We start from the raw sequence: 18,081 nt of genomic DNA on the forward strand, positions 1-18,081 counted from the left end.
TCCTTTTATACTTTATATTTCACAGAACTTCAGATAACTCAGGCTGTACGCAGACTAGGACTCGATAATAAATGCTTGTGGATGGAAATGAAATTAGACTGAAAGAGGTTCATTCATTGATTCATCTTAGAAATGCTTCCTAAGCATCTGCTAGACTAGCTTCTAAGTACTGAGCACTTAAGTCATACCAGGCACCTGACACTCAGGAGGGAGGTGGTGGTATGTCGTGGGGGTTTCAGAACCAGCCCGCCACCTAGCTGTATGACCTTTGGGTTGGGCGATTTGATTCATAGAAGGGGCTTAGGACAGTGTCTGGCATAAGAACTTAATACATAGTAGCCATGATTGTTAGTACCATAGTTACAACTGGTTATTAGCACAGTTATCACCATAGTTCTCATTGTGACTTGAAGGTAGTGACTGTTGTTAGCCCCATTTTCCAGACGAGGAAACTGAGGGTCTCAGAGGTAAAGAACAGGCCCAAGTCATACAAGTAAGTGGCGTTGCATCTCAGGTTTGGAATCTGAGGCTTTTGGCAGCCCGGCTGTACTGCTTCTCTGGCTCTAGGCTAGGGGCCGGGCATTCGGATGCCAGCGCTAACAAGACCAGGTGCTGCCTTGAGGAGCTCACAGCCTGGGGTGGAGGCTGACACACACACAGGCATTAGCGAGTGAATTTCCGGAGGCACCACGTGGGCTCGAGTCGAGCCAGGCCGGGTGGGAGGCAGGGCAGGACTGGCATCAAAGCCATACTGGATACAGGACTGGTCAGTAGTGTTGCCAGCTAGGCCTTCCCACCTGGGCTGGAGGCAGAGCTGGTGCTGTGCCTGTCAGCCGTGTGCGTGTTGACACAGCCAGGGGCTTCTTCTCGTTGCCCTGGGAGTTGGCATGTGGGACAGGGTCTGAGACCAGCACTGGGCTGGGAATGAGGATATGAAACCCCTCACTGGATTCTTCACATTGCCCCAGGGTCCCCGAACCTCAGTGTCTCATCTGGAAAACGAGAGTAGTAATGTTTGCCATACAGGGTTGTTGTAAACATTAAGTGAAATGATGTAAAAAGCAATCTCTTTATAATCCTAAATCTAGCATTTATACGCCTAGTAAAAACTACCATTTTTGAGCTCCTACTTTGTGCCTCACGCAGTACTAGGAGATTACATGTAATGTCTTATTTAATCCTCAAAAGTCCTTTAAGAGTTATTGTTCCCATTTTATGGATGTGGAAACTGAGGTCAAGAGGCTCGGCTGCCTGTGATCACACCTGTGAGAGGGCGGAGTTAAGAGTCAGGCCCAGGTCTTCTCTGATTCCAGAATCACCTCTCTGTGTTCCCAGCCTCAGTTCTCTACTCTTCCCAGCCCCGCCCCTTGGTAGTAAGTTACTCAACCAACCACAAGAGGGTGTGGCTGTGGGGGACCGAGCTGAGCCAGGCACTCCTGCCAGGCCCGCCACCCAGGCCTGGAGCTGGTGGTGAGCGGGGATGGAAGGATGGGCTTTACCTGCCCATGGCCCCCGCTTGTGGTGGGAGCAGCAGGCTCTCCTCCCTGCCAGTCTGGCAAGTAAGTTTTGTCCGCCTGTGAGTCACACAGCACTGATGAGTCAGATTTTTCCTTTCTTCTTGCCTAGAGCAGCTGGGGAGGGGGTGGGAGATTTTCTTAGGAAATAGGACCTCCCTCCCTCTGCTCTCCTACCGTCCCCCTTGCCTTGGAGCTGCACATTTTCTCTCCAGAAGTTTGTGGCTCAGCTCTGGAAGAAGAATCTTGTGTCTACAGAAGAGGGTGTCTGGGTGCTGGCCACACGTGGGAGGCATGAGAGATGAGGCTCCGGGCTGAGTAGAGTCAGGAGGGGAAGGGCCCTCCTTGCTAGTAAGGAGAGTAGGTAGCTAGTCCAAGCTGTCTGACTCCAAAGCCTCTTGTTTTGGCTTACCCTGTCCCTTCTGCAAGCAGGGGCTTAGGCCATATCCTCTGGACAGTGCAGCTGGGTTTCCCCAGGCACAGGGTCCCCTGAGCTATCCACTTTTTTACCTGATGACCAGTCTGACTTCAAGCCTTGAAAAGACTGTCCAGATGGTCAGCCTCAGGCAGGCCTGGGGTTCTCCCTGAGCACCCTCCCTGCCAGGCCCCCTCAGAGGCCTAATTAAACAGTCGGAGCGGCCAGCCAGGCTGGGCAGCCTGGTTCCAGATCAGTGCTTTTCAGCCCCGGCCATATATCAGAATCACTGGGAGAGCTTTTAAACCCTTCTGATGCTCAGGCCATATCCCATAGCAGTGAAATCAGAGTCCCTGGGGGTGGGTCCCAGGCAACCATGTTTTTGATACACCATGCTGTATTGCCTCTCGAGAGCCTGCCCTCCAGGAGCTGACAGTCAGGTTGCAGGGGCAGCACTGTGCGCAGGGAACATGCCTGTGAGGCAGTGTGTGATTCAGGGCTGGTGTGGAATGCTCACGCGCCATGGGGTCAGGGGAGGGGAGCCTGTGGGTCCGGTGGGAAGAGGGCTTGCATCCTGCATCCTGAGGGACGGAGGTCGCGACCAGGCAACACATGGGAAGGAAACAGGGAGGACACTGGCCTGACAGGGTTGGTGATTCACAGGCTGTAGATGAAGAAGGGGAAAGAATGAGTCAGGCACAGCTGCATGCAAGGCCTGAGCCTGGCTTGGGAGAACGAACGTGCTCAAACGAGTTCTCTGTTGGTCCACAAACAGAAGGCTGTGGGTCTTGAGCTGAGCCACATGAAGAAGTGAATGAGCCTTAAAAAGACGGGGTTCCAGATCTCAGGGATGTCAGGCATCTGTTGTGTGCATGTCGCTCTTGACCACATCACTTCGCACAGAAACTCTGGAGCATTTCAGTGTCTCTGTAAGGCGCAAAGGAGAGAGGCATTTGCGTTTGGCAGATGTGCCTGGAGAGGTTAAGTGCCTTGCCCTGGGTCACACAGCATGGATCACAGTAGAAAAGGACCCAGGTCTGCTGACTCCAGGTTCACCCCACTCAAGACACAGACCTAAAAGACAGACGGTAACTTGGGGCTGGCTCCCAGGAGAAGCCAGGCTGTGAGCGAGCCCTGGGATTGAGAGAATGTAGAGCCACAGCCGGTGGGGTGGGGTTGGGGATTATGGGGTCTTTTCTAGCTCCAGCTTCAGCAGCTCTGGACAAACTTGTTGTGTTCGTTGTGGAGGCAGAGGGGTCGGTGCTCAGATCGAGGAAAGCAAGAGCCCGGAGCACCGTGGTACTGGGCAGCCCTCACCTGGGCCGGTCGGTGAGTTAGCTTAGTGCAGGAGAGGGTCAACAGGATGGCAAAGAACCTGGAGAAACCGTAGAGGAGGAAAAAGTGGGCTTCCGTCTGGAGAGGAGGAAAATGTCAACCCCGTTAGAGAGGTTGTGACTTGTTCTGTGTTGTTCCAGAGAACAGAGCCAATGGATGTTAGGTCAAAATAATAATGTTAATAATAACAATGGCAAAAACAATTTCAGTGGCCGCAATAAGAGCCTAATCTGTAGCAAGTATGGTGCGGGTGTGTGTTTGCCTTCAGTTGAGGAAGCAAGAGCCTGGCCTGGCTGGGTGTTAGGGAGACCACCCCGGAAGTGTTAGGTTAGTTGATTTATTACATATAATTTTCTTGACTGTATTAGTTAATTTTTTTAAATTTAATATATATGTATATATCTTTCCTCCTCCCAACCTCCCTAAGAAGTGGGCTGTTACTACCTCCTACTTCCTAGAAGACTAGAAAGCTGAAGTCATTTACTCAAAGTCACGTAGCTAATTTATGATGGAGTCGATGTTCAAACCCAGGTCCCTCTGACTCCAGACTATGGACCTTCAGCCCCTGTGTTTCTCTGTTGTGCTGCCTGCTGCATAGCAGGTGCTCAGTGAAGGGTGACGGTGAGACCGTTAACTTTCTCACCACTTGGCCCATCCAACGTGATAGGCTTCCTCTTGGTGCAGTCACTGCCTCATCTCCAGAAGTGCCTCCGGCAGGAGCGTTGTGTGGGGTAGGAACTCCGTCTCCATCACCAGGCCCCAAACCAGCCACGCGGAATTAGAGTCTGTTTCTGTCAGGCTCACAGAGGCCTGGGCGCATAGTTAGGCCACAGTGTGCTGGGAGGGCCCATCTCTCAGATTCCATTCGTCTCTAGTGAGAACAGGAGGGTCAGGCAGACTCGAAACTCCTCCACGCTGATGCTCACTCTGAGGCGCGTTCTGCTTGCTGCTTTCCCATTGGTGCATCTGTCACCTCTCACACTCCTGACATTTTAGTAAGCTAGCTATAATTCAGCTTCCACTGGCAGCAGAGCGGTTTGACAGGAAGAATTTACCTCCCATCCCCACTTCACACACACACACACACACACACACACACGCACACACAGGCAAAAGCTGTGGATTTGGGACAGTTCACATCACCTCTCAGAGCCTCGGTTCCCTCGTCTATAAAATGAAGGGGTTAGGCTAACAGACTTTAAGGTCACTTCTGGCTTCAGGATTCTGCCATGCTCTGGGGCACCTGCCTGGGGGAGTGGCGCATGTCCGGGTAAAGCCCTTGTGGCACTTGACACCCAGTGAGAGGGAGTCTCGGGAGTCAGAAGGCAGGCTGTGCCTTTCGGCCTCCATGCACCTGGCCACCAGGCCCCCAAGCCCATAGGGACCCTCCTTGACAGCGGGGCTGTGGAAAGCACAGTGGCAGAGATGACCTGTCTCTCTTCCCTGGAGTCCTGAGGTAGCAAGGGGAGCTGGCCAGATACCAGAGACCTTTCTAGCAACCTCTGGGGAGTTCCTGTTTTATTTATTAGCCTCCATCCTCCCTCTTCTGCCCCAGGAAAAGTGCTGACCCTCTGCTGTGCAGCCGCACAGGGAAGCAGGCATACATCAAGCCCGCTCTTTGTCCCTGTCAAACTTAACCTCATTTAACCCCTACATCCTCCTGCACTGTGATCTGGAGACTAAGAGTTCACTACAGCAGGAGTTTTCAAAGTTTTCAAAATCACAGCAACTTTACGGGGGAAAAAAGGATAGGAACCTTTCATTCTCTTAATTGCATAGTGATAATAAGCACTATTGACTTGGCGTGATTGCTAATTACAATAGTACTTCCTTTTAAGCATTGGGTAGAGTGGTCTCTATGATCCTTACAGCAATCCCATGAGATGGAGGTTACGTCCTCTTTACGGATGGGAACACCGAGGTTAGAACGGTGAGGTTGTCTGCCCGTGCTTACACGGGTGGTCAGTAGCCGAAGCAACACCCCCCCCCACTTCCATGTCTGAAGCCATATGTAAGTGGATAGCCACATTGGAGAGAGAAGGTTTGCTGGTGTCTCTTAACTCATAATTACCTATAATCTAGGTTGCCAGAAAACATGTAATCAAGGTTCCTTCTAGAGCTGGTACCACTTTCACACTCCGGCCAGGATTTTGGTGCACCTGGAACAAACATCAGTATGTGATGAAGATAGGAAGGAAGATACTGGGGCACTGGGGTGGCTCAGTCAGTTAAGTGTCCAGCTTCAGCTCAGGTCCTGGTCTCACAGTTTATGAGTTCCAGCCCTACATCGGGCTGTGTACTGACAGCTCAGAGGCTAGAGCCTGCTTCAGATTCTGTGTCTCTCCCTCTCTCTCTGTTCCTCCTCTGCTTATGTTCTTTCTCTCTCTCAAAAATAAATAAATAAACATTTTTTTTTTTTTAAAGGATAGGAATATATTCACTACAAGAAAGGAACTGGCCGGGGTGTTTTGTTGTTGTTGTCATTGTTGTTTTGGTGGTTGTTATTTTAAATTTATATGAACCTGAGACAAGGAGAAAAGTGCAGTGATTTCCCAAATACTCAATGTTTTAACTCAGGAAGTACAGTATTTGGTAGCCTCAGAAAAGGAGCTGTTGGTTGTATGTCAGGTTAGATCCCAGAAACGTCCCTGAGGATTTGGGTGTTCTGTTTGTAGTTGAGATCAGACAGCCCAGTTTTCCACCAGGGAATGGGACAGAGGGATGACTGGGGGAAGTCAGCTCGGGGCAGGGGAAGAGTTCAGTCAGTGCCTGGCCCAGGAATGCCACCTTTCGTCCTGTCTGGCCACTTACAGCCTCCTGGCCGGGGGGCCGGGGAGCCCTGGGCTGGAAGGATAAGGCAGAGAGTAGATGAAGGCCCTGTTCCCCCTAAACGCACCCCAGTAAATGTGTCCGTTGTGCGCGAGTGCAGTGAAAGCGCGTACTGTCTCTGCAGTTATGTGTGCCCCCTTGTCCACACCCACTGCCCAAGCAGGGGGCCTCTGAGCAGGTTTATTTTTCTTGGCTGCACTCTCTCCAGTTGCCAAGAAGGTTCCAGGCCCTCAACTGGGCATGGTTTCTGACATCCAGCCCTTCTTCCTCCAGTGGGTTTCCTCCCTGTATACCTCAGGAACTGGTTTGTTCCCTTCTGGACTCCCTCCTCTACCGCCCCCTTTCTTCCTAACTAACTCTCTTGCTTACAGGGATTCCTTCCAGACAGCTCCATCTGCTTGCCCAACTTTGATCTTGCCTCTCCCCTCTCCAGCTCTCCCCACTTTTCCTAAAGTGCCTGCTCACTTCATTCACTCACTCGCTGAGTAAACAGTTACTGAGACCTGCTGCATGCCAGACCCTGGGCCTGCCCTGGGACCCCAAAGATGAACTGGAGATGAGCCCAGCCCCAGGGGGGACAACCAGCCTCATCACAGAGAACTGCAATTGCCCTGGGGTGCGAGCATTGCCACTGAGCCTGGTACAGGGCTCCCAGAGGAGCCTTGGTTCCTTCAGCCCTGCCCAGGACCACCTGGGACCTGCAGGGCCCGGGTGGTGATACAGTTTAGGAAGCCTGGCTTGTCGCTTAGCAACTGGCTCCGCCCCTTTCCCTCCCTGAACCCTGGAGCTGGGCCCAGGGGGAATGAATGGGGAAGAAGGGCCCGTGCTGAGGAGGCCCCAGCTAGCAGAGCTGCTGGCAGCACTTTCCCTTTGAAGGTTACCCCAGCTCTGAGGGTCATCCTGGGCTAAGTCTAACTATAAATACCGCGCTTCCTGAAGGGATTACCTGGGCTCCCCTTCCCCTGTCTGCACCCTTCCCTGGCTGGCCTGATCCTTCTTCTGGGGCCTGCTGTTCTTTCTGACCTATTAACCCCTCCGCCAGGTGCCATACTTGAGCCCCATCTTACCAGTCCCCAGCTTCCCAGCTGTGACTACCAGGATGGGAGGGGAAAAGGAGAGATTCAAGTCTGCATCCTGGCCAAAGGGCCCTTGCAGCCCAAGATGTTGGGACAGGGAGATCCTTGTCCCTGCCTTCTCCTTCTGCCTGGAGCCTCATCTCTCACACCAGCCAGAGCAAGCCCAGACTTGTCACATAATCAGTACTCCTGGGGAGGACACTGTTGGCCTCATCCCTGGAGTTCGGGGCCTGGGAATGGAGCTTGGTAACCGAGTGTGGAAATAGAGCTTGGGGATTGTCGAAGGTATAAATAGGGCCGTCTCCTGGCTTGGGCGGACTGACTGTCCTGGGAAATCTCTGGTTCCCTTGGCTGGCCTCAGACTTGGTGTCACATCCCAGTGGCTCTGTTGTACCAATCCCCAAGGCCACAATAAGGACCTCTTGAGGTATGATATCAAGAAGCAAAGGGCCTAGCTTCTCCTGAAAGCAGACCTTTCCCCTGCTTCCCCTGCCTGCCCACAGCTGCTCTCAGCCGTGATTCCTCCATCAGGCTCCCCACCCTGTTCACTGGGTGTTCATCAGCTCCCATTTTCAACTCGGCAGACACTTGCCGAGACCCTGCACCAGGCCAGGCATGCTGTGAGGCCCTGGGGTGTTCAGAGGGAAGCTGCCGGGGCCTGTCCTCCTTCTGTAGGTTCTCGAGAATCCCCTCTTTGGCGTCGTCCTTCTGAATTAAGCAGGGCGAAGCAGGTGGTGGGCGTGCACAAACGCTCATGAGCTCGGAGACACAGCAGCTCCAGGCAAACTGGAAAGGACCTTTAGTGTTCTCTCCCACTCTTTTCAGTGCCCTCTCTTGGGGGTGGTATCGCCAGACACCATTCATTATCCAGGCCAGACCACAGCGTCCACCGTCATTATCCTCCTCCGACCCAGACATTGTGCCCTGCTGCTCTCCTCCCTCTTTGCTCCAAACCGGCCCTCAGCAGCAGCTTCAGGGGTGATCCGCTGAACTAACTTATGTGATGGTGCCATTCCCACTCCTGTTTTGCTGTGTTTACAAGTGGAATCAAGTAGGTACTTGATCCCAACCGCTCTGATTCTGATTCAGTGGGTCTGAGGTTGGGCCCTGGAGTCTGCCTTTCTAACCAGCACCTGAGAAGATCCTAACACAGGTGGTACGTTGGACAGTCCTTTGAGATTCCAGCTTTGCCTCTGTACGCAGCAACCCACGCTCTCTGCTCAGTCACAGATACCTTCTGCTGTTCCCGTGCACTGTAATCACAGAAACCCACAGCTTTCATGGGCGTTTGGGCCTCCCCGTGCAGGTGTGCACCTATACTACAGAATGGTCTTTTGTTGTTTCTTAAATCTCCCTTCTGTCCACTTCATTAAGGATAAGGACCGTTTCTTTGACTCCGTCTTTGATCTGGTGCTTATTTAGGACAGGTAGAGACAGAAGTACAAGCCACCAGATGGTCCCATTGCGGAAACCAGCAGCTCCCGCCCGGCCCCTAGACAGAATTGCCCAGAGTCACCAATAACGGAAATCCTAGAGGCTGTGGCCCTTGGGCTTTCCAGCTTCTCACCCGCCCCCCCCTCCCCCCCCCCCCCCCCCCCGCCAAAACCCCTCACTCAACTTCCCAGACTCTTCCTACTTTTCTGTGGCTGCTCCCTGGAACTTTACATACCTTTTTTCTTTGTTAACACCATCCACTGTATTATTATTACCAAACTCATAAATGCCTGTTGTGGAAAACTTGGAAGATAGAAGCAAAAAAAAATTTTTTCACTATGCCAATCAGCTAGAACTACTGTTAACATTTTGGTGTAAATCCTTCCATTCTTTTTAATATACATAATTTCTCATACTCTTTTTTAGAAGCAAAAGCTGGAGCATAGAGCACTTGCTGTTCTGTAAACTTTTTTCGCTGTTTTGTGGACACTTCACATTACTCAGCATCACAGAGTGGCTGCTACAGAATGCGCAGGTTTTCTTTAGCCTTTCTCCTGCTGGCGTGCATTGAGCTTGTTTTGAACTTTCCCTGTTTAAAACTGTGTCGAGTGAAACGGCTCCGTGGATAAACCTTCGCCACACACTTGTAATTATTTTCTTAGCATACATTCTTAGAAACCAAATATCTGAGCCAAAAGGAGGCACATTTTTGAGTTTTTTGGTACCATACCAAATGCCCTCCAGAAAGTTTATACCAATTTGTGTAGCATATGAGAGTGTTCACACCCTGTCTACTGCCCAATGTTTTTGACTCAACTGACTATAAAACATCGTGTTTTTTTTTTAAGTAACTGAAATTAAAAATATTCATCATCAATTTGCTTTTATGTTTGGGTTAAAAGCTTCATTTTAGGTTTTTGTCTGTATATTTGCCTAAATTTATAAGCATCAGATTGTAGGGATCCAGACATTTTGGCATGTCTCTTACCCATGCTTGCCTTGGGCCTGGAGAATTTTGCTGGGTATTTTTATGCTGTATTTGACTCACTGTTGAAGGGAGCCAGCACCTGGCCCAGAGGTGCTGTGGCTGCCCCCTACTGGCTCCAAAGTGCCATGACAGATGCAAAGGCAACTCTTGGCTCCTGCTGTCCTTTCCTTACATCAACGCTCCCTGTTCCCACCATCACCCCCTACCCCATTCTCATATTTTCTAGTGTTTTCAGCCTGAAAGAACCAACGTACAAGGTGAGGAATTTTTAAATCGTTGCAGCCCAGATGACTGCAGGTGCTATTAACAGTTGCAGATGCGCACTTGGGTCGTGTCCATCTGCGGGTGGGTCTATGATAGTTGGAAAGCATTCTGCTGCCTGTGTGCAGGGGAGGGGACTCTGAAAGCCAGGTGTGTGAGCAAAGCATCCCTCAGGTGACCACTTTGAAAGGGGACGCCACGGGACTATTTTTATTTTAAGGAGACAGTGAAAGGCATGTGTACACGGTAATACTTCAGGTGTCCTGGTATCACCAGTCCAGCAAACTCAGTTGTCAGGAAAAGAGCCAAAACCTGACCATTTGATTGGGGGGGGCGGTGGGGAAGGGCATCTGAGCGGGATGCCCTGGAGCCTAGTCACTTTCTTCTTTAGGAAGCCTCTTTCTTAGAACCAGATGCTCTCGATTTTGAAAGTACTGAAAAGCTTTCTCAACCCTTGGCAGATTAGGAGCTCGTTAGCTGGACCTGACCTGGACCCATAGGAGCCACAGGTAGATGGAGACCAGTAAGGAGTGACATCTGGCAAAGAGGAAGGAGATAGGAAAATTGTAAAAATTGGCTCAAGAAGTTAAAAAGACAATCATGTCACCAAGTAGAGGGTCAGAAGTCCCACACCCCAGAGGTCCCACACCCCAGGGTGTCACTGCATGACTGTGAATCCTGGTTGATCAAAGTTCTTGCTAAAGGACTAGAGAGAGAAGGGGTCAGAAATCATGAAGCAGAGCTATTTCTTTGATCCAGGCTAAAATAACTCTGGGCCAAACTTCCACAAATAATGTTTGGACAAAACTGTAACCTGTCTCTCCAGTGCCTCCTTTCTCTTTCACACTGAAGCCTCTGATTGATCCGGTTTTGATGTCTGTGGCTGGTGTGAGGTAGGGATTCTGTCTCATCGTTTCCTGTATGGAGAACCTGTAGTCCTAACACCGTTTATCAGTAGTTCATTGTAAAGAAAAATCACCTGCATTTCTCCTCTACTCACGTAGAGTACTTCTGATGCCAGTTTTGTGGGTGTTTTTCCCACACCAAGAAATTCTCCAGTTCTCTGTGGACACCAACTCACGTCCTACTGTTCTATTCAATTGTGACACTACCCAGAATTGGTGCAGACCTCACAGGATGAGGGATCAATCCTAAAAGACTGCCCCCAGCTTCAGTAAGTAGTGGGTCCCCAGGTTACCCACAACTTATGCCCATCTTGACTGCAAATCAGAGGTTTCCATGACCCTCTCCCTGTGTTCAAGAATTAGCTAGAGCGGCTCACAGAACCCAGGAAAACAGTTTACTTAGTACTGCTGATTTATTACAAAGGACATTTTAAAGGATACAACTGAATAAACAGATAGAGATACATGAGGGGAGGTCGGGAAATGTCCTGAGCATAGGAACTTTTGTTCCAGGCTTGGGGTCTACCATGCTTCCAGCACATGGATGTGTTTACCAGTCTGGAAGCTCTCCAAACCCCATACTTTTGGGGGTTTTGTGGAGGCTTCATCACAGGTGTGGCCAATTATTAACTCAATTTATAGCCCCTCTCCCCTCACCAGAGAATGTGGAAGCAGGGCTTCAAGTTCCAAGCTTTTCATGGAGCTTACCAAGAGCTGCCTCATTAGAACAAAAGACACTTGTATTACCCAGGAAATTCTAAGGGATTTAGGAGCTCTATATCAGACATTCCTATCACTCAGGACATTATAAAGCTTTTGGAGCTGTATATTAGGAGCCAGGTGAAAGACCAAATATTATCAGAAACCAGGAGCAGAAAGCAATATATAGATTTATTTCATATCCATCTTACACACACCCCATCTGCAATGTTCCTTCTCATCTTAATCATGTTTCTGTATATGCCTGGGTCTATTTCTGGGCTCTCTATTCTATCCTGTTGGCCCATTTGTCTGTCCCTGTTCCAGTCCTGCACCCACTATAGTTTTATAATTAGTGTTGGTAATGGTAGTGCAGGTTCTCGCCTCAGTCTACTCTAGCAGTGGCTTTGTTTTTCTATATAAACTTTAGAATCCGCTTGCCAAGTTCCTTTGGGGCGGGGGTGGGGGGGGTGGGGGAACCCCTCCCAGTTAGGAATTCCCAGTGAGGAATTTCCTCCAGTTTAGAGGAAAATGGACATTTTTATGATCTCTTTGAATATTGTTTCATCCCCATTCTTCCTGTTGTATCTTTCTGGAAATTCTGATTTAAAATATTAGATCATGGGGGCGTGCGTGTGGCTCAGTCAGTTAAGTATCCAACTTTGGCTCAGGTCATGATCTCACAGTCCGTGAGTTCAAGCCCAGCATCCAGCCCTGTGCTGACAGCTCGGAGCCTGGAGCCTGCATTGGATTCTGTGTCTCCCTCTCTCTCTGCCCTTCCCTCACTCATGCTCTATTTCTCTCTCAAAAATAAGTGGACCTTAAAAAAAAATTTTTTTAATATTTAAAAATAAATGTTAGACCATGTAAATTTCAAGTATTATGTTTTTCAGTTCTAGAAGTCCTGTATGGTTCTTTTAATTTCCACTTGGTCATTCTTTATAATCTCTTTTTCCCTGTTCATATTTTTAAGACTCACTTATTTTTTTATTTTTTTATTTTGAGAGAGACGGGGAGCATGAGTTGGGGGGCAGGGTCGGGGGGGGGCAGGCAGAGAGAGAGGCAGAATCCCAAGCAGATTCCCCACGGTCAGTGCAGAGCCTGAAGCAGGGCTCGAACTCTTGGAACTGTGAGATCATGACCTGAGCCGAAATCAAGAGTCAGACGCTTAACCAACTGAGTCACCCATGCGTCTCAAGACTCACTTATTTCTTAAACTTGGTATTTCATAGTCTGTGTCTGATAAATCCCATATCTGAAATCTTTGTCCATCTGATTCTTCCATCTACTGTTTGTGCTAACACAGCTAATATTGCCTTGTTGTCTTGTATGTTGTGAGTTTTAAAAATGACACAACAAAAACAACTATGACCTTGTCATTTATTTTCCTTGGACCTTTATCCTGGGAATTCTTTGAGGCCTGGCTTAAAGTTGTTTTCCCACAAAGGATTTGCATTTCCTTCTGCTAACCCAGGAGCACTTTAAAGTAAATGTCTGGCTTTCAGAGTTTTCTGTCTGTGCTGGTAGCTGGTAGCCGGCAAACCCGCAGGAGGGCCGTTTGTGGATTCAGTCTGACCTGAGGTGGAATCCTCACTCTGTCACTTACTGTGTGACCTCAGGCAAGTCATTTGATCTCTCTGCCTGTCCCATCATCTGTGAAATAGCTATGAACACCTAGCGCCTAAGGCTATTGTGAAGCTGAACCAGGATAATATATATAAATACAGTGCTCGCATGGGGTTCTTTCACACAATTGGTAGGGAGTGGATGGCATGGTCTTCCCCCAAGGAGCCCTCTCCTGCCCCAGCCCGAGGGGGTGGCCTGGGGGCAGACCCCAGCTCTGGTTCTGTGCCTCTCCTGTAGGATCTGAGTTTTATCGAGGGAGCTGAGTGATTGAGACCTTCTTCCTGTGGATTATTCTGCCTTCAGCTTTGAGATGACTGAGGCTCCTAAAGCCTCTGAGAGATGGTTCTGCCCACAGTCTTGACTTGTCTTGGAAGTCACTTGGGGCTAGGTAACAAGAAAAATGACACTTAACAGAATTGTTTTCTTCTTCAGATGCTGCAGGGGGATTTTTGGTTGGTTGGTTATGGTTTTTTTTTAAAAAAATACGCTTTTTGTAACTGTATGCTAGAACATTAATAACAAGACATTGCAGTTTATCATTTTTAATCATGGGAGTATATGTTGACAGTATTTAAGTGTAATGTAAAGTATATTGGCATAAACAACTGTTAGGTCCTTTCCATAACAACGAATATAACAACGAAATTTAATAATATGCACGCAACTGTGTTGAGAAAAATGGGGAAAAGGAAATACGTTTAGGTGTCCACAGTGGTTATTTCTGAATAGTGGAAGTCTTGAGTAATTTTTTTCCCCAGCGGCAGCAAGGTACAGACGGCAGTGAGAGGGTGGCCTCGGCGATCAGAAAGCCTTGTGTTGGCCGCCTGGGTGACTCAGTCGGTTAAGTGTCCGACTCTTAATTTCAGCTCAGGTCCTGATCTCACGGTTGTGGGATAGAGCCCCACGTAAGGCTCCATGGAGCCTGTGTGGGATTCTCTCTCTCTCTCTCTCTCTCTCTCTCTCTCTCTCTCTCTCTCCCCCTCTCCCCTCCCCCTCCCTATTTGTGTGCACACACACGTGTGCTCTCTCTCTCCAAAAAATTTAAAAAATAAATTAAAAAAAAACGAAAGTTTTGTGTTAAATCGGTATTTGTGTGGCCTCGGGCAGACGATAGGCTCTCTGGGTCTTTTCCCCCTCTGCTGGGTTTTGAGGATCAGATGAACAGTGGGACTAAAGGGCCTGCCCTGTGATCTGGCACAAACTGGCTCCATAAATGAGAGCAGTTTTTATTATCACACATCAACATTCTTTACAGATTTTTTAAAATTCCAAACATGTACTCCTTTATAATAAAAGGGTACAGTTACTGAAAACAACAATAGCAGGCACTGTATGTTCTGCTGACAAAAATAGTTTACATCCCCAGGTTGGGCGTGTGCGGTTTCTAGACTCTTCCCTGATGGTGGGAAACGGCCCTGGTGCTCAGGAGCCACTGCTGGGGAGGGTTGGGAGATTGCTGACGGGTGAGGGGTGGGCGAGAGGGCTGGCCGCAGCCTGGCTTTGGAGGTGCTCAGCCTGTCCCTTTTGTCCTGCCCAGGGCGCAACGAGCCCCTGAAGAAAGAGCGGCTGAAGTGGAAGAGTGACTACCCCATGACCGACGGGCAGCTGCGGAGCAAACGGGACGAGTTCTGGGACACAGCACCTGCCTTCGAGGGCCGCAAGGAGATCTGGGACGCCCTCAAGGCCGCCGCCTATGCAGCCGAGGCGAATGACCATGAGCTGGCTCAGGCCATCCTGGACGGAGCCAGCATCACCCTGCCTCATGGTGAGCGAGCAGGGCTGGGCTTTATCCCCGCTGGAGTGGGGGCCGCCAGGCTGCTCAGGGTGGAGGAGAGCCGGTGGCCAGCCACACATCGGGAGTTTTTCTCCAAGCTTCTAGGTGGCCAGGGTGGCTATTTGCTTGTCCATTCAGGCAACCCTTACTGAGCATGGGTCCCTGTTTGTCTAATGAAGAGGTAGAAAGGCACCAACAAACCTCAAAGCAGTGTGATGGGAGCAAGATAGAGTTGCTCAGGTACTTCGGGATCTCAGAACATCTGAGGTACTAACCTTCTGTGTTGGGCATTATTATGTGCTCAGTACTGAGCGAGAAGCTTCTACTGTATTATCTCATTTAAGTTCCTAACAGTCTTATGGAGCCATGTAAAGTAGAGGGTACCAGTGGAACTCTAGAGTCACAGACGTGGGTTTTAACAAATGTCTTTGTTTCTAGTAGTGTGCTCCTGAGAAGGGAGCTTCTCAAATTTAAAGTCTCAGGAACTTATAACTATGAAGGGGGATACCCACCTAATAGGATGGTTGTTAGGACTCAGAAAGATAACACGGAACATCCTTTAGTGCAGTCCCAGCACTCATTAGGTGCTCAAGGCACGGTAAATATATTACTACGTGCAATACATAGTCCAGGAAGGAAACTGGGGCCCATCAAGGTATAAGCCATGAAGAGCAGACCTGTGCTTTTTCATTCCCCCTTGTAACCCCGGCACCCAGCACATACACGCAGGGGAGAGTTGTTGAATGAGAACATGGAAAGTGATGCAGCTTGCCAGAATTGAACAAGCTAGTACCTGGTAGAGCCCAAAGGCCAGCCCACATCTTCCCGAGTGTACCTTGAACTCCTCCCATCTGTATGTCCAAGGGACACTTGGCTGTAGGGGAGGGTTCAGGGACTGTGGGGTGGCCATGACAGGTGTACTAGTTTGCTCGGGCTGCTACAACAGAATACCACAGATTGGATAGCTTATTAAACAACAGAAATTCATGTGTCACCGTTCTGGAGGCCGGGAAGCCCAAGATCTAGGTGCCAGCTGATGTGAGTTTTGGTGAGGGCCTTCTTCTTGGCTTATAGATGGCCATCTGCTTGCTATGTCCTCACGTGGTGGGGAGAGAGCATGCCTGAGTGCCTCTTATAAAGCTACTAATCCTGTTGGATCAGTGTACCACTGTATGACTTCATTCAACCTTAATTACTCCCAGATAGGCTCCCATCCTCAAATACAGTAGCATTGGGGGTTAGGGCTTTGACATAGGAATTTTGGGGTTCCCCGGCAGACTCTGATTGCCCTGCTTTTCCCACAGGCACCCTCTGTGAATGCTACGACGAGCTGGGCAATCGCTACCAGCTGCCCATCTACTGCCTGTCGCCACCTGTGAACCTGCTGCTGGAGCACACTGAGGAGGAGAGCCTGGAGCCCCCCGAGCCCACGCCCAGCGTGCGCCGCGAGTTCCCATTAAAGGTGCGCCTCTCCACAGGCAAGGACGTGAGGCTCAGCGCCAGCCTGCCCGACACGGTGGGGCAGCTCAAGAGGCAACTGCACACCCAGGAGGGCATCGAGCCGTCCTGGCAGCGGTGGTTCTTCTCTGGGAAGCTGCTCACAGACCGCACGCGACTCCAGGAAACCAAGATCCAGAAAGATTTTGTCATCCAGGTCATCATCAACCAGCCCCCACCACCCCAGGACTGATGAGCCCACGGACCCTGGGAGGAGAGGCCGAGGAGGCTCCGCGGGGCTGAGAGGCCTCCCGGCTGGGCACCAGGTCCCCCCACCCTGCTGCTGCCTCCAAGTGCTGTTACTTTCCTCAAGGGCGCCTCCCGCCGGATGGCTGCTGGGCAAGCCGTGAAGGGACCCTGCCTCCCAGGGGCACCGTGGGCCACCAGCGCCCCACACCCAGGAAGCAGTGCTGCCTCACACAGGCTTTGCCAACCTTGTCAGAGGAAGGGCAAACTGGGGTGTTCCACCCTGCCTCTCTCCCGCAGCAGGTTCGAGCCACAAGGGCCAGCCCGGAGGTGCCTGGAGCCCAGATCTGTCATCTGGTGCTGCCGGCTGTGCTCACTCCGGTTTTCTGCTCAGGGTCTGAAGCAGCTGCTGTCCCCTTCCCCTGCCCCCACTCCCTGACTCTGCCCTGGGCCCGGTGCCAATCCCCTGGAGGGGAGGGGATGGCTTGTGAGCCCCAGGGGCAGGGAGCCCGAGGCCGGCCTCTGCCTCTCCCTGCCCCCCGGCACAATTGGCAGAGATGGGGCAGGCTGGTGGCCAGAAGGCTGTGCTGTCGTGGCAGGGGTCTGCACAGGGCCATCTCCTGGCTGTAACCCAAGCGGTGGGGGGTCTGCAGCCTGGTCATGGCCCATAACAGGTCCCTGTGTACAGACATATCTGCATATTTATCAATAAAGCCTTTTGCTCCTTCCTTCTCTCTTGCCTAGCTTTGACTCCGGTTCTCTGGCAGCTCCGTGGAGCCCCGGAGCCAGTTCTGGTGTGGGAGCAGGTGGGTGTAAGGCCTCCCCGGCTGCTCTGTCCACAGCAGAGACTGCAGGAGCCTCAAATCACTAGTGTTCCAGGCCCTGTGTTCTCACGGGTCCTTGGGAAAAACCACTTCACTGCCGAGCCCACTCTGCTTCTCTTTAAAGTAGAGACGATGCTGCCTGCCTTGCCTCTTCTTCAGTTGCTGGGAGGATTAAATGGGATAATGGATGTGAAAGTGCTTTGGAAGCAGAGGCAGCATCTCAGGAAGGTGGCGTTAGTAATCTGCGGGTCTGCTCCCGTGGCACACGGGAGGGTGCCGGCTGCCCGCCCCAGCCCCTCGGCCAGCCCCCCAGGACTGAGGTGTGTGCGAAAATCCTAGGGCTGCTGCACTGCGCCCTTGGCAATGGAAAAGAAAAATCTGTGACCAATTTAGGTTATGAGCATTTGTCAGCTTGCCAGCAAGGGAACCAGAGAGGAAAAGCAGCCAGTGCCTGTCCTTCCTTCAGAAAACGTGTGCATCTAGTCGGAGGGGGACCTTTGATCAGGTGGCTTAGCTAAGGGCAGGCCGCTTGAGCATTACAGAACCTGTGGCGTCTGTGGCTCACTGGCAGGTTAATCCTGGGTCAGGACGACCCGGGGCTCACTCCCACAGTTCTAGGTATGGAGCTGAGCAAGTTCAGGTCTGCTTTTTCTCCACTGACAGTTTTCCTTCTCAGCAAGCATGGCTGGACCTCGGTCAGGGTGGCCTGATGAAACTG

The 18,081-nt window shown here is 50.8% G+C and overlaps 1 protein-coding gene across 1 annotated transcript in view; it reads left to right on the top strand.

Annotated features, from left to right (window-relative positions):
* UBTD1 (ubiquitin domain containing 1) overlaps nucleotides 1-17,267 on the top strand; it is a 52,060-nt gene extending 34,793 nt beyond the window's left edge. Inside the window, exons 2-3 of the mRNA XM_027062764.2 lie at nucleotides 14,620-14,847; nucleotides 16,161-17,267. Of these exons, the coding sequence (XP_026918565.1) occupies nucleotides 14,620-14,847; nucleotides 16,161-16,546 (614 nt within the window). The 3' untranslated portion in view covers nucleotides 16,547-17,267. The remainder of the gene's footprint in view (nucleotides 1-14,619; nucleotides 14,848-16,160) is intronic.
* Nucleotides 17,268-18,081: the final 814 nt, after the last annotated feature.

Source organism: Acinonyx jubatus, chromosome D2 (genome assembly GCF_027475565.1).
Source record: "Acinonyx jubatus isolate Ajub_Pintada_27869175 chromosome D2, VMU_Ajub_asm_v1.0, whole genome shotgun sequence".
Lineage (NCBI taxonomy): Eukaryota > Metazoa > Chordata > Mammalia > Carnivora > Felidae > Acinonyx > Acinonyx jubatus.